This window comes from Delphinapterus leucas, chromosome 21 (genome assembly GCF_059928025.1).
Source record: "Delphinapterus leucas isolate spDelLeu-1000000601 "Yukka" chromosome 21, BTC_Dleu_Yukka2, whole genome shotgun sequence".
NCBI classification, from domain to species: domain Eukaryota; kingdom Metazoa; phylum Chordata; class Mammalia; order Artiodactyla; family Monodontidae; genus Delphinapterus; species Delphinapterus leucas.
This window is the reverse complement of record NC_143149.1, coordinates 12,141,013-12,162,677: the sequence shown is the minus strand read 5'-3', so window position 1 is coordinate 12,162,677 and position 21,665 is coordinate 12,141,013. Positions and strand designations below refer to the sequence as shown.

At 41.4% G+C, this 21,665-nt stretch overlaps 1 protein-coding gene and 1 pseudogene across 2 annotated transcripts in view; one reads left to right on the top strand and one right to left on the bottom strand.

Moving 5' to 3' along the window:
• Window positions 1-2,029: 2,029 nt before the first annotated feature.
• On the bottom strand, window positions 2,030-9,707 carry ING2 (inhibitor of growth family member 2). Its single transcript, XM_022570916.3, has 2 exons — window positions 9,033-9,707; window positions 2,030-4,442 (listed from the first exon to the last, which is right to left on the bottom strand). The coding sequence occupies exons 1-2, from the start codon at window positions 9,202-9,204 to the stop codon at window positions 3,772-3,774; spliced, it is 843 nt and encodes a 280-aa protein (XP_022426624.1). The 5' UTR covers window positions 9,205-9,707; the 3' UTR covers window positions 2,030-3,771.
• LOC111173386 (uncharacterized) overlaps window positions 8,592-21,665 on the top strand; it is a 33,585-nt pseudogene continuing 20,511 nt past the window's right edge. The window contains exons 1-2 of the transcript XR_016391111.1: window positions 8,592-16,322; window positions 19,488-19,606. The product of XR_016391111.1 is annotated as an uncharacterized LOC111173386 (transcript). The remainder of the gene's footprint in view (window positions 16,323-19,487; window positions 19,607-21,665) is intronic.

Sequence of the window (21,665 nt, the reverse complement as noted above, 5' to 3'; positions counted from 1 at the left end):
TCGGCTGGCCCCTTTCAAATGTCGGGGTACCACAAGGCCCACGCCTCCCTCTCCTGGAACTATGTGCTTGCTACTCAAAATGTGGTCCCTGAACCAGCAGCGTTGGCATCACTGAGGAGTTTGTTAGGAAGGTAGCGTCTCGGACCCCATGCCAGACCTACTGAATCAGAATCTGCATTTTTGGAAAATTAGGTGACTCACATGCTTATTAAAATTTGAGAAGCACTGATCTAGTTACATGAGTGATTTCAGTCACATGACTTTAAACTCCCTTCACAGGCTAACTCCCAAATATTTATCCCCTGTCCCTTCCCCTAACTTCAGCCCCCCAACTCCACACTGGAGTCTCACTAGAAATCTATCAGGCACCTCGAACCCAAGTGCAAAACAGAAATATTGATCCCTCAAGCCCAAAACCCAAGTCATCCTTGTCACCCCTTTGCTTTCCAATCTCTGGACCAAAGTCCTGCTGATGGCTGTACCTTTAAACACAGGCAGTCCTACCACCTACCACCACCTCCGCTGCTCCCACCCTAGTCTAAGCCAGCAATATTTTTGGTACAAAGACTTCTGACAGTCTCCTATACCTCCCTATCTTCACCAAGCTCCCTATGATAAGTTTGCACAAATTTTCCATCATGTCTTCCAAGAAGCCCCTCCCACATTACATCAAATGCTCTAGTCAAACTGACAAGACTGTTCTGTTCCTCCCTCCTCTAAATCTTTGCCTGCCTCACTTCACTATTTCTTTCCGGTCTCAGCTCAAGGATCACTTCCTTAGAGAGACCTTCTTCAACCACATTAAGTAGAAGACTCACCTCCCTTTCTACTCATTTCCCCTCTCCTTACTCTGCTATCCTTCCCTTTTGGGATTTAACACCATTACCTGGAGATATATATATATATATATATATATATATATATATATATATATATACATAACTCTGCCCCTAGAATGTCTGGTCCATGAGCAGGGGCTGTTTCCTGTTTTTAAACCATCGCTACTTAGAACGGTGCCTAGCACACAAGAAGCACTCAAGTACTGAGTCCTCAAGTATTCTTGGTGGAACTTCTGGGGACAGGGGACAAACTCTCATGTACGTATCCACACTTATATAGGCTTCAGTCACACAAACCTGGATGTAGAGAATCCACTAGTGGTTTTCAATAAGTTCAAATTTTCATAATATGGCAGTGGTTCTGTAACTTTTCTGTACATTACAATCACCTAGGAATCTTTTAAAAATTCTAATATTAAAACTACATTCCAAATGAACTAGGTCACAACTGCTGGGTGGGACACAAGTATCAGTATTTTTTAAAGCTCCTGAGGTAATTCCAACGTGAGACCAGTTTGGGAAGCACTGGTATATAGTATGAGTTGGTAAGCACGGTATGAAATAGTATATGAAATCTATTATACTTAAAAAAAGAGGGCTTCCCTGGTGGCGCAGTGGTTGAGAATCTGCCTGCCGATGCAGGGGACACAGGTTCGGGCCCTGGTCTAGGAAGATCCCACGTGCCACGGAGCAACTAGGCCCGTGAGCCACAACTACTGAGACTGCACATCTGGAGCCTGTGCTCCGCAACAAGAGAGGCCGCGACAGTGAGAGGCCTGCGCACCACGATGAAGAGTAGCCCTCGCTTACTCCAACTGGAGAAAGCCCTCGCACAGAAACGAAGACCCAACACACCCAAAAATAAATAAATAAATAAATTTATAAAAAAAAATATATCAGTCATTCTCAAAGAGAACACATCTTCCAGGACTTTCCATGCTTGTTTTCCTGTCAAGCCTAATCCAAATTTTGGGACTTCTATTTGTAGGTTCATTTTTTCCCCATATGCTGATGCAAATTTATGTATGAAAGTGTTGACCTGTATGTGAGTCACATTTGGAAGCTTAGGGGGGCTTTGCACATACTGATATTTCTAATGGTGTCAGGTGAACAGCTCTATCCTGGTAACAAGGATATAATCACTAAGACAGAATGCTATATTCTCAAGAGAGAAAAGGATTTCTTCTATCCTGGTAACAAGGATATAATCACTAAGACAGAATGCTATATTCTCAAGAGAGAAAAGGATTTCTTCACAACTCAGTATTTCTTGCTCAATATAATCAACTCCAGTCATCAATCAAAATATCCTTAGGACAGAAGCTAATAAAATACTGTGCATCTACCCGTCTCTAAGCTCACCTTTAAACTGTCTTCACACCACAGAATGAAGGACAAAATTAATGAAAGAGAAAAACAAGTCCTTTGATTATTAAAATCCTCACTACAGTGCAAATACTGTAGACTTCAAAAGAAACTTGGAGATATTTAAGCCAACTGCATACTACAGATGAGTGGCCTGACACCCGGATGAGGTGAAATGATATGCCTAAAAGTCACACAGGAGAGCCAGAAGAGAAAAACACACTTTTTTTTTTCTTTTTCCAAACAAGCAAACAGGATTTTTCACATGTTAGTCAAAAAGGATCAAGATCATCAGATTAGGAAGAAATGAGGAATAAAAAGTATGTTACACATAGATTTTAAGGACTAGTCAATCCACTGCCCCCCACCCCTGAAAAACCAAAAAATTCTCCAAATATACGGACATATATCCATCAAGATGTTTACCCTTAAAATATCAGAATCTTGGAAAATTCAATTTTAGAATCTTGGAAAATTCAATTTACAAATACATTACTAATTGCATTGTTATAATGAAATTAGTTCATTAAACGTGAAGACACCAAACAGCACCAATACCAGAAAGTTAAGAAAGTAAATACACTATTACTTAAAATAATATGTAATTTCTGATTGGGACAGAAATGACCTATAGCTACTAGCAAAACTATTTCAACTACTGTCTGACATAAAGGCAATATTTAAAGACTAGTATGTGCCATTTTCCCGCTGATAGGCCTGTGGCTAGGCATCCCAGCCATGGGTCAACATGAAAAATATTATTAAATGTCTTTTTAAAATTGCTCAACCTTGAACCATGATACTGCATAACCCAAATTTTGCCAATATAAGCCAATGGCAGCATTTTTGGTATCCTAACCGTCCCTACCTGTCCCAATTAAAACAAAACAACTCCCTTATTAAGCACTAGACTGAATGCAGCTATGAAGCAGCAGCAAGGTATTTATAAATGGGCTACTGACAGTGTATCAAAATGCTACTATGGAAAATAGAGCAGCAAATACTCTAATAAGAGCACATTATTCCACATGGAATCCCAAATTATTCTTATCTCTAGTTCCTTAAATTCTTGGAAGACTAGAGATGACCAAGTGTATGTATAAATGGGGCCAGGAAGAGAGAAGCTCTGAATGGTATAGTGTTCATATTTTAAATTATCCAAGATAATCTGAATGCTTACAGAGAACTCCAACTATATCTAAATTTTTTTAAGCACATAGACTAAAATGCTAGCAAAACTTTGGTGTTTACCCCAAAATTAGCATTGCATTTTCAGTGAAAAGGAAATAGGCATGGTTTGTGAAGTTATTATGTTCACACCACCCTTCCCTACTCCCTGCTCCTTTCATCAGGTGATCTGAAGATTACCTGGCTTAAAATATTTGGTAATTCAGTGCAGAAAATTAAGGTCACAGACAAAGTACAACAACTTTTAATACACCATTAATACTAATGATTAAAAATTATTGCATAGTCTTATGCATTTACCCTAAAACATTTTCTGAAAGTAAATTCTGAAAGAATTATATAAAAGACAAATAACCCTTTAAAATGCAGATGGCCTTTACTACCTCGATCTTCTCTCCTTCTTTGTCTTTTCAGTACTTTTGTCCATCGTTTTCTCATTATCTCCCCTGCACTTTGGGCAATACCATTTCCCCTTTGGTTTATAGGTAAGTGAAACACATGAAAAGTGAAACCATTCAATTGGACACTGTTCATTGTCACATCCGATCATTTCCCCATAAGACACTTGGTTACATAAACAATATGTAGGTTCGTTGGGATCTATTGCAAACTCAACAGGCGAAGCTTCCCTCTCCTGCTTGGCCTTGGAACGTTTCTTTTTCTTGGCTGACTTGGATTTCTTTTCTTTAGGTGGCTGATCATCACAGTCTTCAATCCCATTCGTCATGTGACACAGATCACGGCTTTCACTGGTTCGCTGTCGGCGGGGTCTTCTCGAAGATCGTTCTGGTTGGCTGGAATCCATCTTTGCTTTATCTGAGGCTCGCTCACTTTCAGCAGGATCTTGAAAACACTGTGAATGTAGCTCCATTTGCCTTGCCCGATTTTCCACCAATTCGAGCATCTGTGTGACAATCTGAATTTTTTCATCTCCCAATTCTTGACTATTGATTAATGCTCTCTGGAGATGCTGCTGGAGGCGTTTTTTCTGGTTTGAATCATCTTCTTTCTTATATTTTTCATAGACATCATCAATTTCCTTTAATGTTTCTAAAAGAGGAAAAGAAAATATATGGTAGCACATATAACATTTTTCAAGTTAGTTATTTTTCACAGAATTGGCACAGTTAGAATGAACTCAAACCATAAGACCACACTCCTCCATAGTATGAATGCATGAGAAACATTTCATTTCCCTTACAAAGACCACATATTATCCAACATGAAAGTACGTTTAGAGATAAACTAATAAAAAGAATGAACACAAAACTCTCTTAATACTCATTAATCTATATTAGAAAGGATAAGAGATGTGTGGCTAATTATTAATCAAAAGGCTTTACTTGGGCAGAAACACTCTGTGCCACTTTAGAGTTCACCCAGTGCCATATCACCTATACTTCAGGTAAACCTCAAAACTACCCTGTATATAAAATTTCCAGGCTGGACTCCAGCCGTAAAACTTAAAAAGGTTCCAGGACTACTCTAGATTACTGTCCAACTGTGTTTACAGGGTTTATGGTTCAATCGATGACTTGCCACAGAACTCTAGAGAGACGCTATACCTTGACTTTCATATCATCCTCTGGACGTTCTTAACAAAGCAGACACAAGTAACTCTTAGCTTCCCATCATATTAGCCTGAATGGCTCTTTTATTTCCTCACATGGGAGAGTCTGAAAATCAAACTATTTCCGGAGCAGGTTTAGGTTCAGGCTCTGGCATCAACTGACTAAGCTACTAACAAAATTATAGTAAAGTTGGCATTGGATCACTGTGCTTTTGTAGATAACTCAGCCGTTGGTTCTCAGCCTTTTGAACTGCTGATTTCGATATTGTATAGCATGAGGACCCACTTACATCAATTAAAAATGGCCGAGTCATTAGAAGGTATACAAATATCTGAAAATATAGTTCCAGATGTCACCAAAATTTACATAGATGTCTTATTCAAATCTGTTCTGTTTCTCATCCTTATGAGATACAATGCTATCTGAAAGAGTTCTGTCTTAGTAAAGGTGAAGAAACAAAAATTAACTGGAATTTATCACACTCGATGCCATATCACTGTTCTATCTTCTAATATCACTGCTCTAACGACAACAGAAATGTCAGACGATCAAATACATACACTGGGGGTGTCTGTGAGTAAGGTAACATAGAGCAAGTATTCAACACAACTTGTGAACTCCCGCCGCCCTGGAGAGTGTAGGTACTCACACTTGACGGACAACTGTTTAACCCGGGATTCATGACAATGTGCTCCCACACATTTGAGGGTACTCATACCTGCAGAGCATATTTTTAAACAATGTTCACATCTAGCCCATTTCCCCAGCTAGGTATGTAAGTGGATTTCTTAAGAACCCAATTTTCCTCCAGGAAAAATAAGGAGATTATATATTTTCCCCTCAAACACACAAAATGTGAGGTTTAAAAAATAAAAACAGGGCTTCCCTGGTGGTGCAGTGGTTGGGAGTCTGCCTGCCAATGCAAGGGACGCGGGTTCGTGCCCTGGTCTGGGAAGATCCCACATGCCGCGGAGCAACTGGGCCCGTGAGCCACAACTACTGAGCCTGCGCGTCTGGAGCCTGTGCTCCGCAACAAGGGAGGCCGCGATAGTGAGTGGCCCCCGCTTGCCACAACTAGAGAAAAACCTCGCACAGAAACAAAGACCCAACACAGCCATAAATTAATTAATTAATTAATTAAATAAATAATAATAAAATAAATAAATAAAAGCAAAACTTATTCCAAACACTCTGTATCGAATAATCAGGAATTAGAAGCTAAATATATTATTTAATAGCAGCACATTGATATTATACATGAAGTAAAAATTCACATTTTTAAGACACCTTAATTACCCGGTGAAATAACACTTACTGAGCCTCTTCCATGTGACTTTCTCAGTAATCCCCACAGCAATCCCATGAGGAAGCCACCACTTTTATATGTGAAGAAAATTAAGCTCAACAGGTATCAACCCCAGACTTTGAACTCTGCCATTATCTGTCAGTCTGGCTCTGCTCTTTAAGCACTTTCTACTCAGCTGCATGGAAGGCACTTAAAATTAAGTACGAAATTTTAGTTCAAAGGTTATTTACCTTTGAACTATGAACGAGAAATACTGGAATAAGAATACTGGAACAAAAATTGAGGTTCTCTAATAACCATACCCCATAATAAATACTTCATTCAATTGTGAAATTGTTTTCTTCATTTCTCTATGTTTTTAAGGCTACTTTTGAGGTTCTTCAGTAACTTCTGAAAGTGTCTCAAATAGGTAGGAGAGAAATTTCTTTGACTACCTATATAATTTATAACATCGAATTTTGCTGTAGGTATTAAATCTAAAACCAGGAAATACTTAAGAACTAGCAAAGAAACAAAAAACATGAAAAACCAAGAACACACAAGTATATAAAGCTAATAGAAAACTGAAAGTTGAGCTTAGTAAGCATGTGCAGAGTAAAAACTAGATCACTGTTTTTGTATTACTCTTCAAAAGATCTACAATTTTAATGGGGCTAAAATTTTTTTAAATCTCTCGATCTTTCAAGGCCTAATACTGTTTCTCATGTTACCAAAGCTACTCCTGTCAACTTTAGATGGTCAAGATGGCAGATTTCCCTGGAACAAATTGCCCCCCCCAATTCAAATGAAAAAAAATAGCTCAACTTTCGTGAAGGCAAACATGTCTTTAAAGAAATGTAAAAGCCTGCAAGCTTTACAAACTTCAGAGTTATGATTATTTGAAAAACTAAAAATGTTCAACATACAATTTTTAAGCACACATGTACAATATATAATATTTTAAGGTTACAATTCAGGTATGTGCTCCATGTTTATAGAAAATACCTTTGGAGAGCTTTTATTTAAAAAAACAAAAAAAGATTTAAATAATTTAAAAGTGAGCGTGTGCACCTGCAGCAGCCAGGCTGTGGCGTCAGACATTCCCCACTTAATTGGACAAGTTACTTAAACTCTGTAAATTTTAATTTGTCTGCAAAATGAATTTTTACTGCATTGAGTTGTGAAGATTAAATGAGATAATGTTCTGGACGTGGTGCAGCAATTGACACACAGTAAGTGATCGTATTAATTCGCTTCCCCCCAACAGAGATCAGTCCTGTCAGTCATATGGGTTCAAAAGACAGAAATAAATTATAGGTGAAAAAACAGACACTTAAATGTTCTATCAGGCTACAGGCCCGAAAATATCACCCCAGAAATGCGTTCCGTAGACACTAAATCATAAAACTAGCGACGTGTCGAAAAACAGAGAATGGGTCCAAGAAGTTATCTTTTTAAAGTCCGTATGGCTGATTCCACATTATGTCTAAGGTCTGTTCCTTGATTCAGGGTTATTAAACCAAACGGCTCCCCATTTAAACTCCTCCCCTTGTAGTTACAGGCGAAAGGGCCACCAATGGTAAATAGTAAATGTACTCTCTGTAAAAAAGCTTATTCCAGGGAATCAACCCTAGCTCCTTGGGTCTGACCACAAAGGGTGGCTTTTGCCTCCGTACTTAAACTTGGCGAAGTAGGGACCCAGGGGTTAAGAGACGCCAGGCGGTTGCCCAGTCAACTAACCCACATCCTCCAGGGGCCCGGAAGTGACGCAAGGCCCGGAACCTACGCGGTGCAGGGGCCAGCGACGATCACAGTAGCTGTGTCTTTGTCGTGATTGAGTGATTGGGAAAAAGTCGAAAAATCAAACAAACATGTCCCAAATCCCAACACTGACTCCGCTCACGACGAGCTAATGTCCCGCACGGTCCCCTCCCGAATAGCCAGTGTCGCCCAAGCCTTCCTGCAACCAGCCATTTTCCAGACGGGAGGCAGCGCGCGCGTCCGCGCCCCGCCCATGTCCTTCGTCACGACCGCAGGCCCCGCCCCCAGCGCGGGCGGGGGGTCCACCCCGCCACACACACCCCTCTCCCTTCCCCCGCGGGGACCCCTAGCCTTTTAACCATTTGGCTGAAAGAGCTGTGAAAGGCTGTGGCCCGGAACTTTCCCTGGGGTGGGAGAGGGAAAGCCTCCTCTATTCCCAAGCCGGGAGCCGGAGAGCCGAGGGAGGGACCTCCCCGGAGGCCGCCTTCGCAGCCCTCTCGCGCCCCCTCCCCCCTGCACGTTCCAATGCATCTGCTCTCAGGGGGTGGGAGCCCGAGAGGGGGGTGGGGAAAGCCAGGCCCCGGAGGCCAGCGGGAGTCCGGCCGCGGCCGGCCGCTCACTCCCCACAGTCCCCGCCCGGCTGCACGCTCCCCGGCCGGGGCAGGAGGGTCTGCGGCACCGGGCAGGCGAGGGCCGGAACAAATGCTTCTTAAAATGGCTGATTCCTCTCCACACCAGCTGCAGCCGCTGGGTCTGCAGAGGGGGCTGACAAGCGGCCACCACCCTCACCCTTGAGACCCCCGAGAAGTCCTCGCCGACCGCAGCGGGGGAAGGGAGGGCCGCGAACCCGGTCTCCAGTCCCGTTCCCCCGTCCCACACACCAGACACCCTCTGTGCAGTCGGGAAGACTGTCACAGGAGAAATGGAAAGTGGCACTTCCCCGGGCAGGCTCCGAGCGACCGTGCCCGGCGGCCAGCGGACCCGAGTGGGGGAGGACCTTACCGGCAGCCCCGCGGCCCCTACCTTGATATTTGTTGTCCAGCTCTCGCAGCACGGACACGTTCCTCTGCATGTCGTGGGGCAACGACTCCACGCACTCGAGGTAGTCCTGCACATAGCAGGTGAGGAGCCGGCTCCGCTCCCCGGTCAGGAGCGCGGCCGACGAGTAGAGTTGCTGTTGCTGCTGCCCTAACATCCTGCCGCCGCTGCTGCTCCTCGCCGCCGCCGCCGCCGCCGCCTCCGCATCCAGCAGCCACACATGCAACAGCCACGGCCGCCGCGGCTCCTCTGCTCGTCAGCCCGGCGCCGCGGGGACACCGGCAGCCGCTCGAGAGGGCACAGCCGAGTCCCCCGATCTCTACTCCCCGCAAAAGAAGCCCTCACTCCCCGCCCCCGCGGTAACAAGCCCAGGGGCGGGGCGAGATCGGGGCTCCCTCCTTTTCCCCCTCCCTCCTCAGGACTAGAGCAGCGGGGATCCCCCCAGCGGAGCTGGCGCCGGGGTCCCGGGCGTTGACACTTCCTGTCCCCCTCGGAGTCACCAGATGCTACCAATGCCGTCTCGTACCTCGGATCCCCATGACAAGCCTCTCGCTGGCCTCTTTCCTCCCAATCACCCTCAGTGCCTGACGGAGAGTCTCTCACTGGACCGCCCCCGCCCCTCAGGCTGCGGCCGCCTCTGCGCCTGCGCAGGACTCCCTCCTAATAAGGCCGGGGGCCCGCCCCTACCGCCCAGCCGAAGGGTTCGCATTCTCCCGCCTTCCCTCCGCCACCCGGGCGATTGGTCTGTCAACTCTTGGCCCGGGGGTAGGGTGCGGAGAGCGGCCAAACTGTAGGCTGCGCCCCGCCCCCTCTTAAAGGGGAAGCACTGTCGGGTCCGCCTCTTTGCTCAATGTCTGAATGGGACTTGAGAGGGCAGGTGGCTGACCCCTTCCTTCCGTCCTTCCCACAGGGAGGGGGAGGCTTGGCCCAGCTCCCTCGGCCCGTTGTTACCGACTTCTTCCCCATCAGATGGATGTAGCGCGGCCCGTCGCGAGCCTTAAAAGGAGCAGCAGGCGGCCACCTTACGCAGCGACCCGGAGGGAGTCCTGCGGGGACTACGCGGCGGGCGTGAGGCGAGCGCGGCTCCGGGCATGCGCGGCGGCTGTGTGCCCGCCGGGCCGGCACCGCCCTCTGGCTGTGTCTTCCTCCAGCCGCGGCCTTCGGGCTCCCGGAGCACCGGGGCTGATCGCCGAGGTAGGCGGTGCCCTCGCGGCCCCCTGCGTTTCTTTCTCCCTTAGTCCGTCCGCTTTTTGAATCTCCCTCCTGGCTTCTGCGAGCTCTCGCCCTTCCGCAGACGCGGGGGTCTTCCGCCGCACCAGGACGTGCAGGTTTTGTCCACCCTAGGGCTCCTGAGGAATCGCGTTTAGTTTAGGCTCACTCTGCCCCATACCTGTTTGTCCGACAGACAACCTTTAAAAAAAAAAAAAAAAAGTTTTCCCCCTGGGGATCAGAACGTTTAAACATAAAACGTAGGCAAGGGCTTCCTGGCGGCGTGAGGGGCACCACCACCTTAACATCTACGTAAGACTGAAAACCACTGGGGGCCGGGGTCCAGGGGTGATGGAGACGCGAGGACAGACCTAATCCGAAATCAGGCCCACGTCCTCATCTACGTGACCGGCCGACAGGGTTTAATTCCTATCTGGGGTTAAATGAAATGCCAAGCAGAGGAGTTGATTTTAATTCCAGATGGACTCAGTGTATATAACAGCGTGTATTTTTCAAAGAAATGGGTGTAAAGAGAACGAATACGCGGAGAATTTTAACGGAATGCCTATGTAAACAAGCACTATTGTGAGTAGTACATTTGAGTTAAAAAGAAAACGTGAGGGGGCGATAAATTGGGATTTCTTCTTATATCCAATTGGTTTGCAGCGGTGGGGCACCTGTATGATAACCTATTTAGGGCAGTTTTGAAACAGCTGTTAATAGTACGTAACCACTGACAGGGAAAGAGAAATCTAGACCTTGATCTAGAGGATATTTTAAATTTCAAACCGAAACAAAGCACTATTGGAAATTTGAGTCTTGGGAACAAGATAATATTGCTCAGGACTCAAAGATTGTCTTGTATTATTATCCTGTGACACTTGGAGGTTTTGACCACTTGAATATTATTAAGTCAACCCAGGCAGTCCAGTGTCTTGTATTTCTGAGAACCGTCTAGGGATTTTCTTGTCATTCTTTAAATCAGATTAAGCAGCCAGGTCTTGTCAAAAAAGTCACTGTTAAGAATTGAATTTTAATCACATTTTACTTAAACCCTACTATTTTTGTTTACTCATAGATTTAAATCAGCTAGTTTTTATTGAAGGCCTAAAATAATGCAAGATGCCTTATTATTTACTGATTCAGATTAGACACAGAACGCACATATGGATTTTATTCAGCCTGAGAAGTGATCTGCAGGCAGATATAACACATGGTTAGAAACTAGAAGTGAGAAAACGCAATGATTTATAATACGTAGAGCACTCCTTCCAGGAACCATGAACCGGATGAAGAAGGAAGGATGAGTATGGAAATGAAGACCTTTTAGAGCATTATTTTGACCTTTCATAATTCTGTTGAACAGGCTGAAAGGAAGCAAAAAGTCTAAATAATGATTTTGCAGCTTGTGTTGATCTAAACCTATAAAGAACACTCTCATATGGTAATCTATGTGTGTATATGAATTGTCAGACATGTGCTTTTATTGCTATATTACTTTATAAAAGTTAATCAAAGACTTACTCCTGCGGTACTTGTGAAGGCAGATTGTGTGAAGAGAGTAAAAAAAAAAAAATCACTGTACTCCCCAAACTCAGCCCTTTGACTTTGGTTATTTATCATGTCCTTTTCTTTTTAGGAATCACTTAACTGGAAATTTGGGGCCTTTTGAAATTGGGTTTCTGTACCCTGCTAAATGCAATATTTAAAAGTCCCCAATTCTCCACAATATAGAAGTTAATTGGTGACGTTTAATTGTATGAATAAAGCAAAAAGGCATCTTATTTGCTCTTAAGTATATTTTCTGAAGTAACCCTAAAAAAGATAAGTAACCTACACCCCCAAATTAGTAGAGCTATCTGAGGTTAACTTTAATTTCTAAATCAGTTACTGTGAGACATCCCTGGTAGAAATGTTTAAGAGATCTCTGGTAGGCCCTTATTTATACTGTAAAGGGAGGGGGGACCACTTCAAACTCTGATGGAAAACAAACTAGCAAGTAGTTCTGAAGGTTTCCTAGAGATACCTCCTGAGAAGATTCAGCTACTGCTTGAGTCAGGACAATTAAATATGAAGTCCTTTTTTTCTTTTTAATATTTTTTAAAACTTTATTATGGAAAATTTCAAGCACACACAAAAGTAGAGGTAATAGTACAATAAATCCTAATATACCATTCACCCAGCTTGAACATTTATCAATATATGGTCCTTAATATTTCACTCCCTTATCCTTGATGGATTATTATCATTTTCTCTGTACTTTAAATATGAACGGATAAGAGAGAACTTTTTAAAAACATCCACAATACCATTATCCCATCCAAAAATTATCTTACTGTCATTTAATATCCAGACAATTGAAATTTCCCTATTGTCTCATTAATATTATTTTACACTTGGTTTGTTCAACAGGATCTAAACAAATTCCACACTGCATTTGGTTAATGAGGTCTTTTCTAAACTAGTAAAAGGCAGATAATTCCCTATTTAATTCAGGGAAGCAGATAGCAATGTTTTTTCTAAGGAAGATATTTGGATTGTTAAAAAGCACTGTTCAAAATGTAGGGAAATTCAAGAAAATCACTTGAAACAAAATCCTCATATTGAAAGGTCACCAATTGATAGCCCACTGTAGAAATGTAATTGTACCTAATGCAAATAAATAAATCCTTTAAAAATCTAGACATTTGCTTTAGAGTGTAATTTGTTCTAGAAGGTCCAAGCATTTTAAATTGTACTGAAAAAACCTGAAACTTTAAATCAATTCATTAGTACAATAGGCGACAACAATAACCACAAATACTAACAGTCTACATCTCCACTGAGCTCAGTTTTAAAGCATTTTTGATTGCTTTATTGCATAAGTAGTACACCTTAATTGTAGAAAAAAATAAAGCAAAAAAGAAGACATATGAAATCACTAAAGACTGGAACTAGGTCTTCTCGGTATCTAAGTATACTCCCAAGATGATTCCATTTAGTTTTTTGTTTTAAGGAAACACTTTGTCTAGGACTAAAGGACAAAGTTAAGAAAATACCAGATTCTCGAGATGGAATATTGCTAATATGAGTACTGTTAGCCTGTACATTTAGTTTATGAGGTAGGCAGCGCAAATGGGTGTATACAATCAATCATACTATGGGTTATAGTACTGTGCAGCAATTAGAATGATCACTGACAGCAAAAGAGGATCCTAAACCTTTTAATCAAGGTACTGTGAATGACTGGGTCTATAGTCATAGAATTTTCAGTATGATAAAATGTCATTCCCATAACCAAGAAGAAGAGCAAACACGTATTATCCACTTTGGTTATCCCAGAGAGAAAAATAACACGTATGGTATACTTTGCATATTGCTGACCAGAAAAACATTCAATTTTCCCTGGATGGTTACCATAGTTACATGAGCCGTTTATAACATCAAGAGGAGGAACTAGGTCACAGTATTAAAGGAGTTTGAATTATGCAATTATGTTTCCTAAAAGCAGGGGAAAGGGTTTAAAATTTAGGGAAGAGAGATTTATACTAATGTTCAAAATTGAAATTCTAGTCTAATTTTGCTGGTGAAACAATAAATCTGTCTAAAATTAAATGGTTGATATTGTAGGTGTAAATAGTTTATCCTGTACAAATAATGTAATAGCTTGATCCATAAGTGTGATAAAAGAGATGCCAGCACATTCTGTCCTTGTCGATACCCCTTTATCTTAGTGAGCTACCTTACCTTAAAATGTTTTTGTAGATAATCAATAAACCCAACAATAGCCTAGAATCTTGGAGTAGCCAAAACATGTAAACTGAAGCTTTGACCTCTTACCTTTGCAAGTTTGAGATTAAAGCTTGGTACAATGCCTGTCATATGCTACTCTTAACTTGTTGAGATTTTCCTATTAATTTCATCAGAGAGACAGAGAAGGGTGGTAAAGAGGGAAGGTGTTGAAAGCCATGTTAGCATAGACTTCATCCTCTTTAAATTATTTGTGTTTCTTTTTTTACTAAGAACCTCAAAAAGATAATTTTATTCAAGAACTGTGTCTGTTGTATCAGAGCCCTGCACAGTGCTGAATAAATAGAGGTTGGATGAAGGAAAAGCAAAGAAGGGGCTTCCCTGATGGCGCGGTGGTTAAGAATCTGCCTGCCAATGCAGGGTACACGGGTTCAAGCCCTGGTCCGGGAAGATCCCACATGCCGCGGAGCAACTAAGCCCGTGGGCCACAACTACTGAGCCTGCACTCTAGAGCCTGCGAGCCACAGCTACTGAGCCTGCACGCCACAACTACTGAAGCCCGCGCACCTAGAGCCCGTGCTCCACAACAAGAGAAGCCACCACAATGAGAAGCCCGCGCAGCACAATGAAGAGTAGCCCCCACTCGCTGCAACTAGAGAAAGCCCGCGCGCAGCAACGAAGACCCACTGCAGCCAAATAAATAAATTTATTTTTTAAAAAAGAGAAAAGCAAAGAAAAAACTTCACCTCAAGGTTGCACAACTTCAGATGGTCATTTTTAATCTTCTGATCACTATAGACTCATAGACTCTGTATAGCTAAAACTAATCTTAGTTCAGTGATTTCCCTCAAAGGAAGAGAGAGCAGGCAACAGGCAGCCTCACTGAGTAGCTGGATGAGCCACTGCTGCTGATGTTAATTCATCATAACCATCATGTCTGTAGGGAAGGATGGGGAAGAGGTTGAGAATCCCTATTATAACGCGCCTCTAGACCAATTTTTTTTTTTACAGATGATAATATGGGGACCCAGAGAAGTTAAGTAACTTGTCCAGGGTCACACAGCAATTCATGAAATAAGTATACACTTAAAAATTTAAGAGTAAAACAAATATTAGTTAATTTTAGCTGATAATCATTGGAAAGGAGAAAAGTACCCATAGAAAAAACAAAAACTTGGGATATTATAAAATTACTTTTTCTGAGAAGTCTTGCAGCAAATTTGACAAAATTACCTCTAAAGGAAAATCAGAATTTCCTGAACAATAATTTCCAAAATAATCATAAAATCAAAAGTACTACAAATCATGTATCCTTTAGACATTTATTTTCAAGGGCAAATGCCTTATGCCTTCAGCTCTAGTTAAAATAAGAATGGCCTTTTAAAAATAAAACTCATGCTACTGGCCAGGAGCTTTTTGCTGAATCTTTTGTTCCTTGTAATGATTCTAATTGATTACTTAATGAGGCTTTATTGGAGCTGTTGTTACATTAATTGCTCTTGGCAAGGTTAATTTAATCCAGCACTTTGGTGAATATTGATTTAGCTTCTGAGGGTAAATTTTAAAAAATTGTTTATCTAATTTATTTCCGTAAATTGGAGTTCTCTGACTCTTATCTATGGAAACCAGTATATCTAGCTTTATTCAATATATCTTTCTGCAAAATTGTGTTAAAACCTTATTTTGCTACAAGTAATTTTATAAATTTATTTATTTTTGGCTGCATTGGGTCTTCGTTGCTCCGCGCAGGCTTTCTCTAGTTGCGGCGAGCAGGGGCTACTCTTCGTTGCGGTGCGTGGGCTTCTCATTGCGGTGGCTTCTCTTGTTGCAGAGCTTGGGCTCTAGGCGCACGGGCTTCAGTAGCTGTGGCTCGTGGACTTCAGAACGCAGGCTCAGTAGTTGTGGTGCACGGGCTTAGTTGCTCCACCGCATGTGGGATCTTCCCAGATCAGGGCTCAAACCTGTGTTCCCTGCATTGGCAGGCGGATTCTTGACCACTGTGCCACCAGCGAAGCCCCTACAAGTAATTTGAAATGTGCTGGTTCTATAAAATAAAAGACCCACATTTTAGAAATATTTAACAAATAATTTACCTCATTTTCTTTTGTTTTCTAGACTGCCCTCAATTGTTTTCTGCTTGAGAAAACATAGGTTGTGTCCTTCATTATCTATCTGCAGCCACGGTGTGGCATCTTTTGCTTGCTCTAACTGTGGTTTACATTCCAGATCCTTTAGCATAATACCCTTTGGTCACAGAAATGACATCTTCAGGGAGACGACTTTGAAGAAATGCCTGAAAGTGACAGTAGAAATACTTTCTTCTGTTACCTGCTGAAAGTAAGTACTAGAATTAGATTAAAAAAACAAAGATATAAAAGATATGGGGAACAATTTCTATGGAAAGTATTAGAGGCTAAAAAGCTTACTGTTATGGGAAAATAGAAGAAACAGAGAAAGGAATGATTACTTCAGCCATTAACGGTGGTGGTACAACAGAATTAAAGTTTAGGGACCATGATATTTAAATTATATCTACAGAAACTATTTGTTACTCCTTTATGCATAACAAAAAGTGCAGTTGTAATACAGGGTTGGACTAATAGCCTATCTAACGTAATCTTTGGAGAGTGGCATGTTGATTCAAAAATAATTACAAAAGAGCCTAGTGACTTCCTTACATGATGTTAGTTTTATTATTTTTTTAATTTATTTTATTGACATATAGTTCATTTACAATGTTGTGTTGATTTCTGCTGTACAACACAGTGATTCAGTTATACATATATATACATTCTTTTTCATATTCTTTTCCATTATGGTTTATCACAGGATATTGAATATAGTTCCTTGATGTTAGCTTCAGAATATGCCTAACTTTTACTCTTCAGGTAAAATATCTCTGGAAGAATAGTCCAGTGTTATCTATGGTAGCAGTTTGCCTCTGATTTAGAGCCTGGGGATCTGGAGTTGGAGGGAGACTTAGTTTTCACAAATATCATTTTGCACATTTGATTTTTTTGATACACATATTGCTTTAACAAAATTTAAACTTTATTTTTAATATAAAAAAAGCAAAAAGCTTTCTGTACATTCTGCAATAACAAAATGCATATGAATACTACCCACTGGGAAAGGAGCACATGAGTAAATACACTCAATATTTAGATTTAGTTCACTTTTTTGAGAATTTTTCTGGTACTACTGCTAGTAATGTCTATACTTTACATACTAGCATTCTAATTGCAAATATATTGTTACACAAAAATAAAATTAATAAATACCACATTGTTAATCTTGAAGCTTTTGAAGACGTCACACTTTAGACACTGATCTAGGCAGTTTTGGCTCAGAAATATATTTTTTTGTGAAGTTTTTTTTATCAGTTTAGGAGAAGTTATGTGTAGCTTTTTTCTCATTCAGTATAGCCCTCAACTTTTTAAGAGCTTTCTAAATTTTTGTGTGATCTTACTTGAATACCTTAGGATAAGATGGAATACTTCTCTTATCATTTTTATGAGTTAAATGTTTTAAAATTTCACATTCAGGCTAATGTTCTGTGTTCATGCCATCTATAACTTGTACCTACAACCTCAGAAGGGAACCGCGAACTGTGTCCACCCCAGAAGGAGTCCTTCCCTGATGTCTCTTAGTGAGCTGTGGTCTTCTCTATAGGATTGAAATTTAGCAGAAGTATCTAATGAAGAGGAATCTGAACATAGCAGTTGAGGAAGGAAAAAGATTGGGAGAAGAGCCCAGATGTCATAAGGCAAAGGGAGGGTGAGGTACAGGAAGCAGCTATTATTATTTCTGTTGCGTGGCTCAAAGAACTCCAAGAAATTGATTCCATTCCACTGGGCATAGTTTTCAATTTAGGATAGGAATTTATTTTTTAATAAAATTGATATTAGTGGAAACACACGGGAAACAGACAGGAAAACAATTGAACATAGTGACCTGAGTGGTTACAATACCTCATATAAAGCATCTTTTTCAGAATTTATTCTTCCGTGTGTGGTGGGTTGCTTTCTAGGTAAGAATGGGAGTGACAACTCTGCTGTAATGAATAATGGCCTGGGTGGGGAGCGGGAAGGAGAAGCCAGGAGGGAGTAACAGGGAAATGAGGTTATGTGGAAGGAAGGAGATAGATTCAGGAAATTTCCAGGAGGTAATATCAACTGGGTTTAGTGACTGTTTTTAGGGGGCGGGGCCATAAGGAGGTGGTGGCAATGTTGTGCAGAATAGAAGATCCAGGAAGCAGAGCAGGTTTGTTGGGAAAGATACAGATTTAAATCATACAAGGTTCATAACCCTGTAGGTTTTTTTTAGGCCTCCTCTTCCAAACAGCATAAACTATTGCTTCCTAGATGTAGCCTGCTTGTCTGTAAAGAACAGCCAGCCATAGAAACTGGAGGCTGGGAATGTGTTGGGAAGGGTAGAGAGACTAGAGGAAATGATTTAGATGTGCAGTGGTCTTAAAAATATTTTGCCGCAAGCCAGGACTTAGCTAGCTTTGTATCACTTCTATTAGTAAGACGGGAGTCGGTAATAGGGGATAGCAAGGATGGACAGACCCTTGGGAGGAAGAGTTAATGCAGCAGGTCTGGTTGCTTATTCCTTGCATGTCTCCAAGGAAACCATGACTGACCCGGCCAACCCTGGGAATTTGGCTTGTGGAATGTTCTTTATGTTAGTGACAACTTTGTTGTGTACACCTGGAGAAATGGAACACGCCATACTGGCTTGTCAGGTTGCTTTGCACAACACGTACACCTGGTTTCATCGTTGGGGTCCTGAGTCTCAGTTGCCATAGCTGATTGTATAGCAGAATGTGTGGACATTAATAGCTCCCCATAAAAACCTTGGACCCTGAGACTCAGATGGGCTTCCTCAGGTAGAGCTATTCCATACATGCCTGTAGTTTTGCTGCTAGACAGAGAGAATTCCTTGCAGCTTCAGGCCAAGAACATTGGAAGCCTGTGCTGACCTCTCTGGACTTTCCCAATGCATCTTTTTCCCGTTGGTTTTGCTCTCTCTCCTTTGCTGTAATAAGTTTTAGGCATGTTTATAACCTGCTATTGAGGCTTGTGAGTGATTCTGGGATCACCAAAGGAAATGACCATATATAAAGTTCTGAAGAAATTTAAAACCCAATTTGTCCATTTGAGCCTCGATAGGATTCACTGAAAAAAGAATAATCAACATACGCAAGTATGTGCTATGTATGGATTTAAACAGAATCAAATCTTTGGTCCATGTCCAGGAGACATTTATAGTTTCTGTAGGGATATAGAACACATATATAGAGTGTTAGGAAAATGTCTACAGGCATAAGTATAAATAAAATCAAATTAGCAATAAATGTAGAAGCAAGGCAGAAAAAGAGAGTAAAATTTGTAGGAGTCAATCATGGTTCATGGAAGATGGTGCGTATTTAAGAAGAAATATGGGACCATGTTGTCAAATAATAGCTTTTGCTTTTCTCCTTCATATGCACTTTCACAGTATGTAAAAGAAAATGAAATGAAAACATTTTTTTCTGGATTTTATCTGATGAGTGCTGAGTCCAGCAGAACTTTGACTGAATTATTTGTGTGGAATCAAAATTTGCACTAAATCAAAATGTAAGTATTCTATGTAACAATAGTTTTTGAGCCTACAGTTATTAATTATGGCTATGAGTTAATATTCTCTTATATTATCATTCCAAAGACTCCACCCAACTCCTGTTATAATCAATAAATCATATCTAGTATTTCTTCAGCTATTTAGTTAAACTGCTTACAGCCAAAGATTAAGAATGGACTTTGAAAGTTCTGCTTCTGGTACTAGCCAGATAGGTCCCCTCACCCTCCTACAAATAACAGCTATAAATTCTGGATAAAATATTTTAAAAATACCAAAAGGCACTGGAAAGCAAGCAAAAGAAGGCAAATTCTGGAGGGAAGTCAATACTTGGAAGAATGAAATGGCACTTAAGGCGTTTCCTATTTTTATGTCTTTAGCCTGCAGTGCCCAGTTTTGTAGGATGACTTAAACTTAGAAACTTGCAGATGTACTGGCTCGAAGAGCCAGAGGTTGGAGACCAGGGCAACCACAGTGTGGTACAGGGCCTAGAATTAATATCATGTACTGCCTTGACATCTGGTAGAATCAGGAATGTTATGAACAGCCTAACACCAAGTTCCCTTCCCCATCTGCTCCCATGGTCCTAAGATCCCCTAGCCAAACAACCCTTCTTGTCTCGGGGACCAGGTACATTTCCTGCTTGTACCTGAGTGGCAGGTTTCATTTCCCTGCAAGCCTGTGGAATTATTCAAAGAAACCAATCCCATCCCCCGACAGGAACCAGGGACTACCTTGATACTACAAAATCTGCCTCCCTCAGTACCTGGTTGTTTGCTGTGTTCTCTGGTGTAACCCTCATGTGTCCCTGAATGGTGTCTGGTGTCCTCCCCCAGGCTATGAGTATGCGTGACTAGTAAACTGCCATCAGTCTCACCTGACAAGTGCTGGGTGTCATGTATTAGGCCATTCCCATAACCCTAGGGTGGGAATCCTTGCCTCACCAAAGAGATGAAGAAGAGGCAATTAAAAGAACAAAAATGGAAAGTGGAGGAGAAATCCCAGAAAGAAGAGAGTCACAGAGAGGGAGCCTTAAAGTCTGTGTGGAAACTGCCCAAATCTCTAGCTAATTCCTAAACCACACATGTGCAAGGTGGACTCCAGGCAGCCCAGATAAGGCCAAGAGCACTGCACTGAGTTAGAGTTTGAGTTCAGCCAAGTGAACAGAATGCCAAAACAAAAACGTTGCTGCTCTTTAGAGAAACATAACAGAACTGAGCATCTGAGATGCTCAGTACATCATTCACTATGTCCAGGATGATATCTAAAACTACTAGACATATGAAGTATGAAAATATAACCCCAAAACCAATCAATGGTGACTAGCCCAGGATGACTCAATTGTAATTCGAGACAAGGATTTTTTTTTTTTTTTGCGGTATGTGGGCCTCTGACTGTCTCGGGAAGCCCCGAGACAAGGATTTTAACGCGGATCTCACAACTATGCTCAAGGACTTAAAAGAAAACACCCTTGTAATGAATGAAAATATAGAACATCTCAGAAAAGTAAAGAGATTTTAAAAACTGAAAGGAACTTCTAGTACTGAAAAGTATAATGTCTGAAATAAATTTTTCACTGGATAGCCTTAAGATCAGAGTGGAAATAACAGAAGAAACTGTCTGTGAATTTGAAGTTAGATCAATAGAAATTATTCAATATGAAGATCAGAGAGGAAGAATACTGTAAAGTGAAATAATGAACAGTACCTCTAGGTAACAGTACCTATAAGGTAATACTGAAAGATCTAACATGTAGGGTTCTAGAAGGAAAAGAGAGAATGGGGCATAAAAATTTTTTTTGAAGGAATATGGCCAAAATGTCCCCAAATTTGGTGAAAGACATAAATAGCCAGATTCAAGAAGCTCATTGAAGCCCGTGCAGTCTATAATGAAAATCACATCTAGGTACAGCAGAGTCAAACTACTGAAAAGCAAAAGCAAAGAGAAAGTTTTGAAAGTAGCCAGGGAAAATATTATTATATGAGGGGAACAAAGATTTGAGGTACTACTGACTTCTCATGAGAATCAAGTGAAATGACATCTTTAAAGTGCTAAAAG